General features: G+C 51.1%; 2 protein-coding genes across 2 annotated transcripts in view; both read right to left on the bottom strand.

Annotated features, from left to right (window-relative positions):
- Window positions 1-5,221: 5,221 nt before the first annotated feature.
- On the bottom strand, window positions 5,222-10,700 carry LOC135204609 (serine/arginine repetitive matrix protein 2-like). The gene is made up of 4 exons (XM_064234756.1): window positions 9,275-10,700; window positions 7,761-9,130; window positions 6,293-7,669; window positions 5,222-6,178 (listed from the first exon to the last, which is right to left on the bottom strand). The coding sequence occupies exons 1-4, from the start codon at window positions 10,698-10,700 to the stop codon at window positions 5,222-5,224; spliced, it is 5,130 nt and encodes a 1,709-aa protein (XP_064090826.1).
- A 285-nt stretch (window positions 10,701-10,985) lies between these two features.
- The window catches only part of LOC135204608 (basic salivary proline-rich protein 1-like), a 9,362-nt gene continuing 3,861 nt past the window's right edge, over window positions 10,986-16,486 (bottom strand). Inside the window, exons 3-4 of the mRNA XM_064234755.1 lie at window positions 16,141-16,285; window positions 10,986-12,466 (exon numbers count right to left, since the gene is read on the bottom strand). Coding sequence (XP_064090825.1) covers window positions 10,986-12,466; window positions 16,141-16,285 — 1,626 coding nt within the window. The remainder of the gene's footprint in view (window positions 12,467-16,140; window positions 16,286-16,486) is intronic.

The following is a 16,486-nucleotide window of genomic DNA, read 5'->3' as shown; positions in this document are numbered from 1 at the left end:
GAGAGAGGTTGAGACAGCATAATGAGAGAGAGAGAAAGATGGTATAAATGGAGAGAGAGAGAGAGAGAGAGAGAGAGAGAGAGAGAGAAGAGAGTTTGATGGCATAATTGAAGAGATAAAATAAATAGTATAAATGGAATGAAGACAGACAGACAGTATCTCTCTCTCTCTCTCTCTCTCTCTCTCTCTCTATCTCTCTCTCTCCTCTCTCTCTTCTCTCTCTAAAACCAACCACAGAGGCCCCAACCCAAACGCCTCCCAACTGACTCCCCGAAGTTCCTCTTTAAGTCAGATCGAGTTCAAAAATGCCCCTCCAAGTGATCAGAAGGAATCTGGAGGAATTCCAGGAGGAATTCCCAGTAGGCATCAACCTCGGGTTAGGAATTGTGGGGGGCAAGTTTTGATGGATTCTTCGTCTCGGAGGACGAGGTGAGGGGGAAAACTGAGCTCCCAAAGTAGCCCAGGGCTGCATGAGATGAAAAAAGAATATTAGGTAAATATATATATCTATATATATATATATATATATATATTATATATATATCTATATGTTATGTAATATATATAGATATATATATATATATATATATATATATACATATATGTATATATATATATATATATATATATATATATATATATATAGATAGTTATTATATATATATATATATATATTATATATATATACATATATATACACACACACACACACACACATATATGTATATGTATATATATATATATATATATATATATATATATATATATATATATATATATATATATATATCATTGATAACAGGACTTCGTTCGAGTCGGATGGTATCTAGAGGAGTTATTTATTCAGGAAAAGTCACAACCTTTCCAGAACTAGCTGTGTGTGTGCACGTCTGTGTGTTTGTGTGTATGTGTATGTGTGCATGAGAGCATCAGATGTGGTATCATGCAAAAGCCGGACAATTCAAAAAAGGAGGCTGTATAATTGGATGCATACAAATGAGCCGGAATATTCACTGCCGATGCAGAACGCTCGGTCGGAATTTTACTCATCGCTTCCAAAAGTCCTTTTCGCAGCGTCCACCATTTTTATCCAGACAGCTCTGATTATATTTCGTTTTGAACACCAACTGCATTTCCAGTTTCCTTTTTCTAGTTTCCAGCCTTCAGCCTGGAACGGTTTCCAGTTGGAAAGGTCTTGGCTGGCCAGAAAGGACTATACATATACTACGGCCTCTCTGAATGGGAAGGTTCACCCCTCACCAATTCCACCGTGTGTGTGAGAGAGAGAGTTGCTTCTGTCTCGCCACGTTTTTTTTTCAAAGGAACCCAATGCCCTGGAAATTCCTTCCCTGCTGATAGAGGCTGGAAGGCCCTTTTCCTCTGCTGATGGAGGCTGGAAGGCCCTCCTCCTCTGCTGATGGAGTCTGGAAGGCCCTCCTTCTCTGCTGATGAGGAGTCTGGAAGGCCCTCCTTCTCTGCTGAATGGAGGAGTCTGAAAGGCCCTCCTTCTCTTGGATGGATGCTGGAAGGTCCCCTCCTCTGCTGGATGGAGTCCTGGAAGGTCCTCCTCCTCTGTTGATGGAGGCTGGAGGTCCTCCTTCTCTGTGGATGTGAGTCTGGAAGGCCCTCCTTCTCCGCTGATGGAGGAGTCTGGAAGGCCCTCCTTCTCTGTGGATGGAGGCTGGAAGGCCCTCCTTCTCTGTGGATGGAGTCTGGAAGGTCCTCCTTCTCTGTGGATGGAGTCTGGAAGGCCCTCCTTCTCCGCTGATGGAGGAGTCTGGAAGGCCCTCCTTCTCTGCTGATGGAGGAGTCTGGAAGGCCCTCCTTCTCATGCTGAGAGGCTGGAAAGGTCCTCCTCCTCTGTGGATGGAGTAATGGAATGCCCTCCTTCTCGTGTGGAGGAGTCTGGAAGGCCCTCCTTCTCTGTGGATGGAGGCTGGAAGGCCCTCCTTCTCTGTGGATGGAGGAGTCTGGAAGGCCCTCCTTCTCTGTGGATGGACTGGAAGGTCCTCCTTTTCCGCTGATGGAGGAGTCTGGAAGGCCCTCCTCCTCTGCTGATGGAGTCTGGAAGGCCCTCCTTCTCTGGGATGATGCTGAAGGAGGCCCCTCCTTCTCTGTGGATGGAGGAGTCTGGAAGGCCCTCCTTCTCTGTGGATGGAGGCTGGAAGGTCCTCCTTCTCCGCTGATGGAGGAGTCTGGAAGGTCCTCCTCCTCGCTGGGGAGTCTGAAGGCCCTCCTTCTCTGTGGATGGAGACTGGAAGTCCCTCCTTCTCTCTTTGGATGGAGTCTTGAAGGCCCTCCTTCTCGTGGATGTGAGTCTGGAAGGCCTCCTTCTCTGTGGATGGGGGTCTGAAGGCCCTCCTTCTCTGTAAATGGAAGAGTCCTGGAAGGCACTCTTTTCTGTGGAATGGAGGAGTCTGGAAGGCCCTCCTTCTCTGTGGATGGAGGAGTCTGGAAGGCCCTCCTTCTCTGTGGATGGAGGAGTCTGGAAGGCCCTCCTTATCTCTGTGGAATGGAGTCTTAAAGGTCCCTCCTTCTCTGTGGAATGGAGGGCCTGGAAGCCCTCCTTCTCTGGGGTGGATGGAGGAGTCCTGGAAGGCCCTCCTCCTCTGCTAGGTAGTCTGGAAAGGCCCTCCTTCTCTGGGATGGAGTCTGGAAGGCCGTCCTTATGCTTGGAATGGAGTCTGAAGGAGCCTCCTTCTTCTGTGGATGGCGGCTGGATGTCCCTACTTCTCCGCTGATGGAGTCTGGAAGGCCGTCCTTCTCTTGGATGGAGTCTTGGATGGCCCCCCTTCTTTGGATGGAGGCTGGAAGGTCCGCTCCCTGTGAATGGATCTGGAAGGCCCTCCTTCTCTGTTGATGGAGTCTGGAAGGCCTTCTTTTCTGTGGATGGATCTGGAAGTCCTCCTTCTCTGTGGATGGAGTCCTTGCAAGCCCCTCCTTTCTCTGTGGATGAAGGCTGGAAGGTCCTCTTTCTCTGTGGGATGGAGGCTGGAGTCTCCTTCTACGCTGATGAGGAGTCTGGAAGGTCCTCCTCCTCTCTGATGGAGTCGGAAGGCCTTCCTTCTCTGTGGATGGAGCCTCTGAAGGTCCTACTTCTCTGGTGATGGACAGTCTGGAAGGCCCTCCTTCTCTTTGGATGGAGGCTGAAGGCCCTCCTTCTCTGTGGATGGAGGCTGGAAGGTCCTCCTTCTCGTCTCCGCTGATGAGGAGTCTGGAAGGTTCCTCCTTCTCTGCTGATGGAGAGTCTGGAAGGCCTCCTTCTCTGCTGCTGGAGATCGGAAGACCCTCCTTTTTCTGCTGATGGAGGAGTCTGGAAGTCGCTCCTTCTCTGCTGAATGGAGGAGTCTGGAAGGCCCCTCCTTCTCTGCTGATGTGAGGAGTCTGGAAGGCCCTCCTTCTCGCTGTGGAGGAGATCGGCAAGGTTGTCCCTCCTTCGCTCTGCTGATGGAGTGAGTCTTTAAGTCCTCTTCTCTGCTGATGGAGGAGTATGAAGGCCTCCCTCTGTGGATGGAGGCTGGAAGGTCCTCTTCTCTGTGGATGGAGCTTGAAAGGTCCTCCTTCTCCTGCTGATGGAGGAGTCTGGAGGTCCTCCCCTCTGCTTATGGGTCTTGAAGGCCCTCCTCTCTTGGATTGGAGTTCTGGAAGCCCTCCTTCTCTGTGGATGGAGTCTGGAAGCCCTCCTCTCTGTGGAGGAGGCTGGAAGGTCCTCCTTCTCCGCTGATGGAGGTGAGTCTGGAAGGTCTCCTTCTCTGCTGATGGAGGAGTCTGAAGGCCCTCTTCTACTGCTGAATGGAGGAGTCTGGAGGTCTCCTCCTCTCTGCTGAATGGGGAGTCTGAAGGTCCTCCTTTTTTCTGCTGATGGAGGAGTCTGGAAGGCCCTCCTTTCTCTGTGGATGGATCTGGAAGGCCTCCTTCTCTCTGTGATGGAGGCTGTAAGGTCCTCCTTCTCCTCTGAGGGGAGTCCTGGAAGGTCCTCCTTCTCTGCTTGGAGGAAGTCTGGAAGGTCCTCGTCGTACTCTGCTGATGGAGGAGTCTGGAAGGCCCCTCCTTCTCTGCTGATGGAGGAGTCTGGAAGGCCCTCCTTTTCTGCTGATGGAGGAGTCCTGGAAGTCCCTCCTTCTCTGCTGATGGAGAGTCCTGGAAGTCCCTCCTTCCCCGCTGATGGAGAGTCTGAAGGCCCTCCTTCTCTGGGGATGGAGGCTGTGGAAAGTCCTCCTCCTCTGCTGATGAGTCTGAAGGTCCTCTCCTTCTCTGTGGATGGAGGCTGAAGGCCCCCTTCTGTGCTGATGAGGAGTCCTGGAAGGCCTCCTCCTCTGCTGATGGAGTTCTGGAAAGGCCCTCCTTCTCTGTTGATGGAGGCTGGAAGCCCTCCTTCTCTGTTGGAGAGAGTCTGGAAGGCCCTCCTCCTCTGCTGATTGGAGTTGGAGTCTGAAGGCCCTCCTTCTCTGTGGATGGAGTCTGGAAGGTCCTCCGTCTCTGCGGATGGAGATTCTGAAAGGCGCTCCTTTCTCTGTGGGATGAGGGCTGAAGGTCCTCCTTCTCTCCGCTGATTGAGTCTGGAAGGCCCTCATTCATCTTTGGATTGAGTCTGGAAGGCCTCCTTCTCTTTGGATGTAGGCTGGAAGGTCCTCCTCCCTCTGCTGAGGAGTCCTGGAGGCCCTCCTTCTATGTGATGGAGTCTGAAGGCCCTTCTTCTCTGTGGATGGAGTCTGGAATGTCCTCCTTCGCTGTGGATGGAGTCTGGAAGGCCCTCCTTCTCTGTGGTGGCGGCTGGAAGGTCCTCCTTCTCGGTGATGGAGGCTGGAAGGTCCTACTTCTCCGCTGATGGAGTCTGGAAGGCCGTCCTCCTTCTCTTTGGATGGAGTCTGGAAGGCCCCCCTTCCTTTTGGGCCCCCTCTGTGATGGAGGTTCTGGAAGGTCCCTCCTTCTATGTTTGGATGGGAGTCTGGAAGGCCCTCCTTTCTCTTTGGAGGTCTGGAAGGCCTCCTTCTCTGTTGGATGGGAGGCTCCCTTGGAAAGGCCGGTCCCTCCTTCTCCGCGGATGGAGGTACCTGGAAGGTCTCCTTCTCTCTTGTGGATGGAGTCTGGAAGGCCCTTACTCCCTTCCTGTGGATGGAGTCTGGAAGGTCCTCCTCTCTGCTGGCCATGGAGGCTGGAAGGTCCTCCATGTCTCCGCTGATGGAGGAGTCTGGAAGGTCCTCCTCTCTGAAGGAGGAGTCTAATGAATGTCTGGAAGGCCTCTTCTCGCTGATCGGATGGAGTCCCTGGGCAGGTCCTCCTTATCTGCTGATGGAGGGATTCTGGAAGGTCCTCCTTCTCTGTGGATGGAGGTCGTGAAGGCCTCCCTCCTTCTCTTGGGTGGATGGAGGCTGGAAGGTCCTACCTTCTCCGCTGATGGAGGAGTCGGGAAGGGTCCTACTTTCTCTGTGATGGAGTCTGGAAAGGCCCTCTTCTCTGTGGATGGATCTGGAACCGGTCTCCTTCCCTCCGCTGATGGAGGAGTCTGGCAGGGACCCAATCCTTCTCTGTTGATGGAGGCTTTTTTCGGAAGGTCCTCCTTCTCCGCTGATGGAGTGGGTCTGAAGGTCCTCCTTCTCTGCTGATGGAGGAGCTGGAAGGTCCCTCCTTCTCTGCTGATGGATGGAGTCTGGAGGGTCCCCTTCCTTCCTTGCTGATGGAAGGGAGTCTGGAAGGCCCCCTTCTCTGCTAGATGGAGAGTCCTGTAAGGTCCTCCTCTCTGCTGATGGTAGGAGTCTGGGAAGGTCCTACTTCTCTGCTGATGGAGGGATGGTGGAAGGAAATGGCCCTCCTTCTGGTGCTGATCGGAGTGGGGCTGGAAGGTCCCATACTTCCCTCTGGGATGGAGGCTGGAAGGTCCTCCTTCTCCGCTGATGGAGGAGTCTGGAAGGTCCCATCCTCTTTCTGCTGATGGAGTCTGGAAGGCCTCCTTCTCTGATGGAGGAGGTCTGGAAGGCCTCCCTTCTCTGCTGATGGAGGCCCCTCCTGGAAGGACCCTCCTTCTCTGCTGATGGAGAGTCCTGGGAAGGTCCCTCCTTTTCCCTGCTGATGGAGGAGGTCCTGAAGGTCCTCCATTCTCTGTGATGGAGGGAGTCTGGAGGGGTCCCTCCCATTCTCTGCTGAGGGATGGAGGAGTCTGGAAGGTCTCCTTTCTCTGCTGGATGGAGGGGAGTCTGGAAGGTCCTCCTTCCTTCTGTGGACTGGAGGCGGGAAGGTCCTCCTTCCCCTCCGCGATGGAGGAGTCTGGAATCCCCCCTTCCTTTCATCTGGCCTGATGGAGGATCCCTGGAAGGTCCTCCCCCTTCTCTGCTGATGGAAGGAGCTGAAGGGTCCTCCCTTCCTTCTTGCTGATGGAGGAGTCCCTGAAGGTCAACCCCTCCTTCGCTGCCCTGATGGAAGGAGTAATGGAAGGCTCCCTCTCTGTGGATGGAGTCCTGGAGGTCTCCTTCCTTCTGTGGATGGAGGCTGGAAGGTCCTCCTCTCCGCTGATGGAGGAATTCTTGGGAAGGTCCCTCCTTCCTCTGCCCTTAGGAGTCTTTGGAAGGCCCTCCTTCTCTGTGGATAGTCTGGAAGGCCTCCCTTCTCTGTGGATGGTATTCTGGAAGGCCCTCCTTCTGTGGATGGAGGCTGTAAGGTCTCCCTTCTTCCGCTTGGATGGAGGAGTCTTGGAAGGTCCTCCTTCTCCTGCTGATGGGAGGATCCCTGGAAGGCCTTCCTCCTCTGCTGAATGGAGGAGTCTGGAAGGTCCTTCCTTCTCTTCTGGTGGAGGCTGGGTCCTGGAAGGTCCTCCTTCTCCTGCTGGATGGAAGGCTTCCTTGGAAGGTCCTCCTTCCTTCTTGTTTGGATGGAAGGACCCGGTATGGAAGGGCCCTCCTTCTCTGTGGATGGAGGCTGGAAGGTCCTCCTTCCTCTGTGGTGAGGCTGGAAGGTCCTCATTCTCCGCTGATGGAGGAGTCTGGAAGTTCCTCCTTCTCTGCTGATGGGAGGGAGTGGGCTGGAAGGTCCTCCCTTCCTGCTCTGCCTGGATGGGGGAGGACTGGGAGGGTGTCCTTCTTCTGTGTGGAGGAGTCTGGAAGGCCCTCCTTCTCTGTGATGGAGGAGGATGGAAGGCCCTCCTTCTCTGTGGAATTGGAGGTCCTGGCCAAGGCCCTCCTTCTCTGTGGATGGAGGCTGGAAGGTCCTCCCCCCCCCCCCCTTTTCCGATGAGGATAGTCTGGAAGGTCCTCCTTCTCTGTGGATGGAGGCTGGGAATGGTCCTCCTTCTCCGCTGTGTGGAGGAGGTCTGGAAGGTTTCCCCCTCCTTCTCTGTGGATGGAGGCTGAAGGTCTCCTTCACGCTGATGGAGGAGTCTGGAAGGCCCTGGCTCCTTCTCTGCTGGATGGAGGTCTGGAAGGTCCTGGAAGGCCCTCCCTCCTTCTGAGGAAGGATTCTGGAAGGCCTCCTTCTCTGTGGATGGAGGACTGGAAGGTCCTCCTTCTGTGATGGAGGAGTCTGGAAGGCCCCTCTTCTCTGTGGATGGAGGAGTCTGGAAGGCCTCTTCTCTGTGGATGGGGAAAGGCTGGGAAGGCCCTCCTCTTCTCTGTGGATGGAGGAGTCTGGAAGGCCCTCCCCTTATCTGTGGATGGAGTCTGGAAGGGCCCTCCTTCTCCTGTGGATGGAAAAAGGTCTGGAAGGCCTCCTTCTCTGCTGATGGGAGGAGTCTGGAAGGCCCTCCTCCTCTGGCTGGAATGGATGGAGGCCTGAAGGTCCTCCTTTTCCTTCCGCTGATGGAGGTGGAAGGGGCCCTCCTTCCTCTGGTGGCTGGAGTCGGAAGGCCCTCCTTCTCTGTGGAGGAGGCTGGAAGCCGGCCCTTCTCTTGATGGAGGGGAGGTCTTTAAGGCCTCCTTTCTGGTGGATGGAGGCTGGAAGGTCCTCCTTCTTCCCTGGATTTGGAGGAGTCCCTGGAAGGTCCTCCTCCTCGGCTGGTGGAGTCTGGAAGGCCCTTCCTCTGTGGATGGAGTCTGGAAGCCCCCCTTTCTGTTGGATGGATCTGGAAGGCCCTCCTTCTCTGGTGGATGGAGTCTTGGAAGGCCCTCCTTCTCTGTGGATGGGTCTGGAAGGCACTCTTCTCTGTGGATGGGAGTCTGGAAGGCTCCTTCTCTGTATGGAGGAGTCTGGAAGGCCCTCCTTCTCTGTGGATGGAGGGAGTCCTGGAAGGCCTTCCTCTCTGTGGATGGAGGGTCTGGAATGGCCCTCCTTATTCTGTGGATGGAGGAGTCTGGAAGGCCTTCCTTCTCTGTGGATGGAGGAGTCTGGAAGGCCCCTCCTCCTTCGTGGGGATGGAGGATCTGAAGGCCCTCCTCCTCTGGCGATGGAGTCTGGAAGGCCCTCCTTCTCTGTGGAAAAATGGAGGCCCTCGGAAGGCCCTCCTTCTCTGTGGATGGAGGCTGGAAGGCCCTCCTCCTCGGCTGATGGAGTCTGGAAGGCCCTCCCTTCTCTGGTGGAATGGAGTCTGGGCCTCCTTCTCTGTGGATGGATCTGGAGGCCATCCTTCCTTGGGGATGGAGGCTAGAAGGTCCTCCTTCTCCGCTGATGGAGTCTGGAAGGCCCTCCTTCTTTTTGGATGGAGTCTGGAAGGCCCCCCTTCTCTTTGGATGGAGGCAGGAAGGTCCTCCTCCTCGTGAATGGAGGCTGGAAGGGCCTCCTTCTCTGTGGATGGGTCTGGAAGGCCTTCTTTCTCTGTGGATGGATCTGGAAGGTTCCTTCCTTCTCTGTGGATGGGAGTCCTGGAAGGCCCTCTTCTCTTGTGGATGAAGGCTGGAAGGTCCTCCTTCTCTGTGGTGGAGGCTTGAAGGTCCTCCTTCTCGCTGAATGGAGGTAGTCTGGAAGGGTCTCCTTCTCTGCGGATGAGTCGGAGGGCCTCCTTCTCTGTGGATGGAGTCTGGAAGGTTTTCCTCCTTCTCTGTGGATGGAGTCTGGAAGGCCCTCCTTCTCTTTGGATGGAGGCTGGAAAGCCCTCCTTCTCTGTGGATGGAGGCTGGAAGGTCCTCCTTCTCCGCTGATGGAGGATCTGGAAAGGTCCTTCCTTCTCTACTGATGGATGGAGTCTGGAAGAGCCCCTCCTTTTTCTCTGTGATGAGGAGTCAAAGGAAGGTCCTCCTTCTCTGCTGTGGAGGGAAGGCTGGCAGACCCTCCTTCTCTGGCTTGAATGGGAGGAGTCCTGGAGGTCCTTCCTTCCTCTGCTGATGGAGGCTTCTGGAAGGTCCTCCCTTACTCGGAACCTGATGGAGGGAGTTCCCTGGAAGGTCCTCCTTCTCTGCTGATGGAGGAGTATGGAAGGCCCTCCTTCTCTGGTGGAATGGAGGCTGAAGGTCCCTTCCTTCTCTTTGGATGGGAGGCTGGGGAAGGTCCTCCTTCCTCCGCTGATGGAGGAGTCTTGGAAGGTCCCCATCCTTCTGCTTATGGAGTCTGGAAGGCCCCTCACTTCTCTGGTGGATGGAGTTCTGAAGGCCCTCCTTTCTCTGTGGATGGAGTCTGGAAGGCCCTCCTACCTTGGATGGGGGGCTGGAAGGTCCTCCTTCTCCGCTGAATGGAGGAGTCTGGGAAGGTCCTCCTTCTCTGCTGATGGAGGATGGGTCTGGAAGCCCTTCCTTCTCTGTGGATGGAGTCCTGGAAGGTCCCTCTTCTCTGTGGATGGAGGTCCTGGAAGGCTCCCTCCTTCTGGATAGGCTGGAAGGGCCCCCCCTCCTTCTTTCTGGTGGATGGAGCTGGAAGGTCCTCCTTCTCAACCAGATGAATTGGAGGAGTCTGGAAGGTCTTCCTTCTTCTCCTGATGGCCGGAAGGTCCTGGCCAAGGCCCCTCCTTCCTCCTGCTGATGGGGTCTGGAAGGCCCTCCTTTTCTGCTGGAATGGAGGGTCTGGAAGGTCCTTCCTTCTCTGGCCCTGATGGGTAAGGTCCTTGGAAGGCCCTCCTTCCTCTGCTGGAATGGAGGAGGTCTGGAAGGTCCTTCCTTCTCTGGAACCCTGATGGGAGGAGTTCTGGAAGGTCCTTCCTTCTCTGCTGGGAATGGAGGAGGTCCTGGAAATCCTCCCTTCCTCTGCTGATTTGGAGGGGAGGTATGGAAGGCCCTCCTTCTCTGTGGATGGGGCTGGAAGGTCCCTCCTTTCTTCTTGGTGGATGGAGGCTGGAAGGTCCCTTCCTTCTTTCCGGCTGGATGGAGGATTCCCCTGGAAGGTCCTCCCTCCTTCTGCTGAATTGGGAGGGTCTGGAAGGGCCCTGCCTTCCCTCCTTGTGGATGGAAGGTCCTGGAAGGCCCTCCGGTCCTCTGTGGATGGAAGTCTGGAAGGCCCTCCTTCCTTCTGTGGATGGAGGCTGGAAGGTCCCTCCTTCTCCGGGCTGGAATTGGAGGAGGTCCTGGAAGGTCCTCCTTCTCCCTGCTGGAATGGAGGAGGTCTGGAAGGCCCTCCTTCTCTGCTAATGGAGGGTCTGGAAGGTCTTTCCTTCTCTGCCTGGAGGAGGAGTCTGGAAGGTCTCCTTCTCTGCTGATGGAGACGTCTGGAAAGTCCTCCTCTATGCTGAGGGAGGGAGTATGGAAGGCCCTCCTTCTATTTGGATGGATGCTGGAAGGTCTCCTTCTCTGCTGATGGAAGAAGTCGGAAGGCCCTCCTTCACTGTGGATGGAGGCATGGAAGGTTCCCATTCCTTCCTCCGCTTGATGGAGGAGTCCTTGGAAGGCCCTCCTTCCTCTGGTGGATGGAGGCTTGAAGGTCCCTCCTTCTCCGCTGGATGGAGGATTCTGGAAATTCCTCCTTCCTCCGCTGATGGAGGAGTCTTGGAAGGTCCTCCTTCTCCGCTGATGGAGGAGTCCTGGAAGTCCCTCCTTCCTCGGCTGAATGGAGGATTCCTGGAAGGCCCTTCCTTCTCTGTGGATGGAGGCTGGAAGGTCTCCTTCTCTGCTGGATGGATGAGTCTGGAAGGCCCTTCCTTACTCCTGCTGATGGAGGAGTCTGGAAGGCCCTCCTTCTTCTGTGGATGGATGGCTGGAAGGCCCTCCCTTCCCTCTGCTGGATGGAGGATCCTGGAAGGTCCGCCTTTCTTCCGGCTGAATGGGAGGAGTTTGGAAGGCCTCCTTCTCTGTGGATGGAGGCTGGAAGGTCCCTCCTTCTCCGCTGATGGAGGAGTCTGGAAGGTCCTCTTCTCTTGTGGATGGAGGCTGGAGGGCCCTTCCTTCTCGCTGGATTGGAGGAGTCTGGAAGGCCCTCCTCACTGGTGGATGGAAGCCAGAAGGTCCTTCCTTCTCCGCTGAATGGAGGAGTTCTGGAATAGGGTCCCTCCTTCTCTGTGGATGGAGGCTGGAAGGTGGTCCTTCCTTCCCGCTGATGGAGGAGTCTGGAAGGTCCTCCTTTCCTCCTGTGGATGGGGCTGGAAGGTCCTCCTTCTCCGGCTGAATTGGAGGAAGTCCTGAAGGGGCCCTTCCTTCCTCTGATGGATGGAGGCCTGGAAGGTCCTCCTTCTCCTGTGGATGGGGAGGTCTGGAAGGTCCTCCTTCTCCGTGGATGGAGGCTGGAATGGCCTCTCTTCTCCGCTGATGGAGGGTCCTGGAAGGCCCCTCCTTCCTTCTTGTTTTGGATGGAGGCTGGAAGGTCCTCCTTCTCCGCTGATGGAGGAGTCTGGAAGGCCCTCCTTCTCTGTGGATGGAGGCTGGAAGGTCCTCCATTCCTTCCGCTGGATGGGAGGAGTCCTGGAAGGTCCATCCTTGCTCTGTGGGATGGGAGGCTGGAAGGTCCTCCTTCCTCCCCGCTTGTGGAGGATTCCGGGAAGGTCCTCCTTCTCTGTGGATTGGGGCTTTGGAAGGTCCTCCTTTCTCCGCTGATGGAGGAGTTCTTGGAGGCCCTTCCTTCTTCTTGTGGATGGAGGCTGGAAGGTCCTTCCCTTCTTCCGCTGATTGGAGGAGTCTGGAAGGCCCTCCTTCTTCCTGTGCTTGGGGGGAGGCTTTGGAATGGTCCTCCTTCCCTGGATGGAGGAGTCTGGAAGGTCCTCCTTCTCTGTGGATGGAGGCTGGAAGGTCCTCCTTCTCCGCTGATGGAGGAGTCTGGAAGGCCCTCCTTCTCTGTGGATGGAGGCTGGAAGGTCCTCCTTCTCCGCGGAATGGAGGGAGTCCTGGAAGGCCCTCTTTGCCTTCCTCTGTGGATGGAGGCTGGGAAGGTCCTCCTTCTCCGGGCGGATGGAATGGAGTCCTGGAATGGTTCCTTCCTCCTCTGCTGATTGGAGGCTGGAAGGTCCTCCTTTCTCTGCTTGATGGAGGGTCTGGCAAGGTCCTCCTTCTCTGTTGATGGAGTCTTGGAATGTCCTCCTTCTCTGTTGCTGGAGGTCCCTTGGGTCCTTCCTTCCTCCTGCTGATGGAGGCTTGAAAGGCCCTCCTTCCTCTGCTGGATGGAAGGAGTCCTGGAAGGTCGCTCCCCTTCTCTGTTGATGGAGTCTGGAAGGTCCTCCATTCTCTGCTGATGGAGGCTGGAATGTCCCTTCCCCCACCCCCTTTTTTTTTTTTCCCCCCCTTCCGGCCCCCCTTTTTTTGGGGCTGGAATAGAGTCTGGAAGGTTTTCCTTCTCCGCTGATTGGAGGAGTCTTGGCAAGGTCCTCCTTCTCTGGCTGATGGAATCCTGGAAATCCCTCCTCTGCTGAGTGAGTAAGAAAAAAAGAGTCCTGGAACCTTCAGTCAGCAGTTTCATTTTGTCGCAATATTGTAGTTTTGATTTTGAAACATTTTTTTTTATTGTAATTTAGTTCATTTCTTGGAGGGCACCAGAAAGACTAAATTTAGCGTCACCATTTGTTAGTTGCTATAAGTATTCTCAGGAAATTAACCTCAGGTTAAATTGACGCCGGAATTAACACAAAAGAAATCTCCTAATTTTAATAAAAAAAAAACTCAAACAACAATTTACTCCCAGCATCCATCAACAGAGAGAGAGAGAGAGAGAGAGAGAGAGAGAGAGAGAGAGAGAGAGAGAGAGGAGTCATGGGGATGAACGTCATTCATTATTCAATATTCCGTATTCAATTATCACTCCGGAATATACTGGCTTTGGTCCGGTCATACATTTTTGTAGGGTGGATGGGGCGGGTCCAAGTGGAAATTATTCATCTGTCCATTCATTCCAAGCAGGTGGGAGATGCGTTGTACATTCTGCCACCTCTCTCTCTCTCTCTCTCTCTCTCTCTCTCTCTCTCTCTCTCTCTCTCTCTCTCTCTCTCCTCCAGAGGATAGAACAGTTATGCCCCAGTTATGCCCCAGCCTCTATAGGTAGCAGATAGGGGGAACACTAGATGCTAAGTTCGAGTCCCTGATTGCCAGCCCCGACGGCTCCTGAAGCTGCTGTCCATCTCCATCACGTAGCAGATCGTCTGTCCACTATCATTTTTCTTGGTACGTTTTCGGTCCTTGACAGACAGACAGACGGACAGACAGAGAGGTTTCTGTCCCGCCTACAAGTCCCATAAAAACAGATAACAAGTCTACGTAGACCAGACTTACCCGACGACCATTTCTGCCCATTATTTCCCAAAGGGACGGAAAGGGAAGAAACGTTTTTACCCACCCGAAAAAAAGGAAAAAACAAGATATCCTCGTGTGGAAATCGTGTAGTGTCGGATTATTTTTTTTTTATTTTTGCTGAGTCGGCCAATATAATAAGTAGATAAATATTCTAATGTGTATTTTTATCAAGTTACATAATTTTATATTCAAATTCCTGCCTTTCTTTATGGTTTTTTAGACCTTTTTGGACCGGGGGTTGGCTGAAGGAGTTTGTTTTTGTTTGTTTGTTTGTTTCTTGTTTGTTTTTTTGAGGTTTGTGAAATCCCCACTGATATTTGTCACGTTATTTTTGATGAATGTTTGCCTCGCTTGTACGCAATTTCACGAAATGAGAGAACGAGAAAGAGAGAGAGAAAGAGAGAGAGAGAGAGAGGATAGAATAAATGGAGAGAGAGAGAGAGAGAGAGAGAGAGAGAGAGATGGAAGACAACTAATGAGAGAGAGAGAAGATGGTATAAATGGAGAGAGAGAGAGAGAGAGATGATGGCATAATTGAAGAGATAAAATAAATAGTATAATTAGAATGAGAGACAGACAGACATCTCTCTCTCTCTCTCTCTCTCTCTCTCTCTCTCTCTCTCTCCCTAAAACCAACCACAGAGGCCCCAACCCAAACGTCTCCCAACTGACTCCCCCGAAGCTCCTCTTAAGTCAGATCGAGTTCAAAAATACCCCTCCAAGTGATCAGAAGGAATCAGGAGGAATTCCAGGAGGAATTCCCAGTAGGAATCAACCTCAGGGTTAGGAATTGCCAAGTTTTGATGGGATTCCTCGTCTCGGAGGACGAGGTGACGGGAGAAACTGAGCTCTCAAAGTAGCCCAGGGCTGCATGAGATGGAGAAGCATTATTGGAATGGTAATATATATATATATATATATATATAAATATATATATATATATATATAGATATATATATATATATATATATATAATATATATATATATATATATATATATATAATATATATATATATATATATATATATATATATATATATATATATATATATATATATGTACATATATACCATATATCTACATTTACATAGATACCTTGATGGGTATTTATGGGTGCCTCTATAGATACCCTTATGGTATCTACAGGCACTTATCTGAATGCCAGTAAGAGGGACAAGTAATACTTGATAATATCCCTGCCTTAATGTGTATATATTATTATTATTATTATTATTATTATTATTATTATTATTATTATTATTATTATTATTATTATTATTATTATTATTGATGGGGTGGCCACTGACTCGTAACTCAAAAACCTTCCAAAGAACATTATGGTGTTCACTGGACAGAAATCAATGAAGGTAATGCAAGATTGAATATATTTTTTGGAGCGTCTCCAACTACAGTCAAGCAGGTCTACGAAGGGACATCTAAGAACTATCAGATCTCCCTCCTAGATATTTTATTCTCGAAATATGTAACGGGACAGGAACTACACACGAACCCAACCCAGTCACACGACACGGAATGTACGTTTCCAAACTCCCATTGCCAAGACGAGCTGAAAAGAATTTATATATATATATATATATATATATATATATATATATATATATATATATATATATATATATATATACGTATATATATATATATATATATATATATATATATATATATATATATATATATATATAGATATATATACGTATATATATATATATATATATATATATATATATATATATATATATATCTTGTTTTCCACAGAGCTAAATAAAGATACCTTTCGTTCCCCTCTCTGAGAAAAGTACACTATCCTGGAACAGAAAGAAATGGGACCCTTTTGTAAAAAGGGTCTATTTTTTTCTTCCTGTCCAATAGATCGGAGGCAGGAGACGCTAGAATCCTTGTTTATGGCCCAGAGAGAGAGAGAGAGAGAGAGAGAGAGAGAGAGAGGAGAGAGAGATCCTCTGAGGCCATTTTCGCTTCTAACTGTCTCTTCTAAGGTGTTCTTCCTTCAGATTCAACGTCCCACATCTCCTGCAGGAGTGTTTATTGGGCAGTGTTGGTTTCGTCTTTTGTGTTACCTGGGTCTCCACACTGCTTTGAGAGAGAGAGAGAGAGAGAGAGAGAGAGAGAGAGAGAGAGAGAGAGAGAGAGAGAGTAACCAAGTCCCTATGTATAAAGTAGAGAATTTTTCCAGTGTCTAGAGCTCATCAGATACTTTCTTACGGTTTATATCCAGAGTAGTAATACACATTATTGTATTTTACTTTGCACGTCTCCTCAAAAAAGCCGAATGGAGACCACTTTTCGAATCTCCAACTGTCTCTCACTATCTCCACTCCGTCTCCAGCCTCCAGACTCGAACAGTTCCCGGGTGAAATAGTCCCTTTTTTATTTATTTATTCTTTTTTTGTGTCCCTCTCGAAAGTTTTCCTCGTCCTTCCCCGAGCCGAGAAAATGTTCCAGACTTTAAGTTTATGGTTCATTGTTTTCTCGCATTTTACTCCAGTTTTGCGGTTTTGTCTAGCTGTAATTTTGCAATGAAGGATAAGGCCTATCAATTCTCACTAGTTAAAGTCTCTAGTTCTGTTTTGCCTTCTAGATGAACATCATGACCGTCATCTTTGCTTTTGGTTTGGAGAAGATACGAGACTTCCTTGTCAAGTGGACGTATTTCATTAGGCCTTGTATCTAATGCCATATCCTGACTGGCCTAAGATGTTTGATTTTGTTGTTAAATCCAAACACAGGCATAAAGAATTGTCTTTTGTTAGGTCTCGTATCTAGTGCCATATCCTGACTGGGATAATATGTTTGATCTTGTTGTTAAATCCAAACACAGGCATAAAGAATTGTCTTTTGTTAGGTCTCGTATCTAGTGCCATATCCTGAATGGCCTAAGATGTTTGATCTT

Source organism: Macrobrachium nipponense, chromosome 47, assembly GCF_015104395.2.
Source record: "Macrobrachium nipponense isolate FS-2020 chromosome 47, ASM1510439v2, whole genome shotgun sequence".
In the NCBI taxonomy this organism is placed as follows: domain Eukaryota; kingdom Metazoa; phylum Arthropoda; class Malacostraca; order Decapoda; family Palaemonidae; genus Macrobrachium; species Macrobrachium nipponense.
Note: the sequence above shows the minus strand (reverse complement) of the source record. Positions and strands in the feature narration are given on the sequence as shown.

What these genes read in the sequence shown, in the direction of transcription:
- LOC135204609 (XM_064234756.1), bottom strand. Translation starts at nt 10,700, where the DNA reads ATGGGAACCTTCCATGCCTCCATCCACAGTGAAGGAGGGCCTTCCGAC. An exon ending in AGGAAAAGGAGGACCTTCAG is followed by an intron (nt 7,670 to 7,760) that starts GCCTCCATCCAT and finishes TTCCATCCACAG; the next exon opens with GAGAAGGAGGGCCCTTCCAG. An exon ending in TTCCAGGGATCCTCCATCAG is followed by an intron (nt 6,179 to 6,292) that starts GCCAGATGAAAG and finishes CCCTCCATCCAG; the next exon opens with CAGAGAAAGGAGACCTTCCA.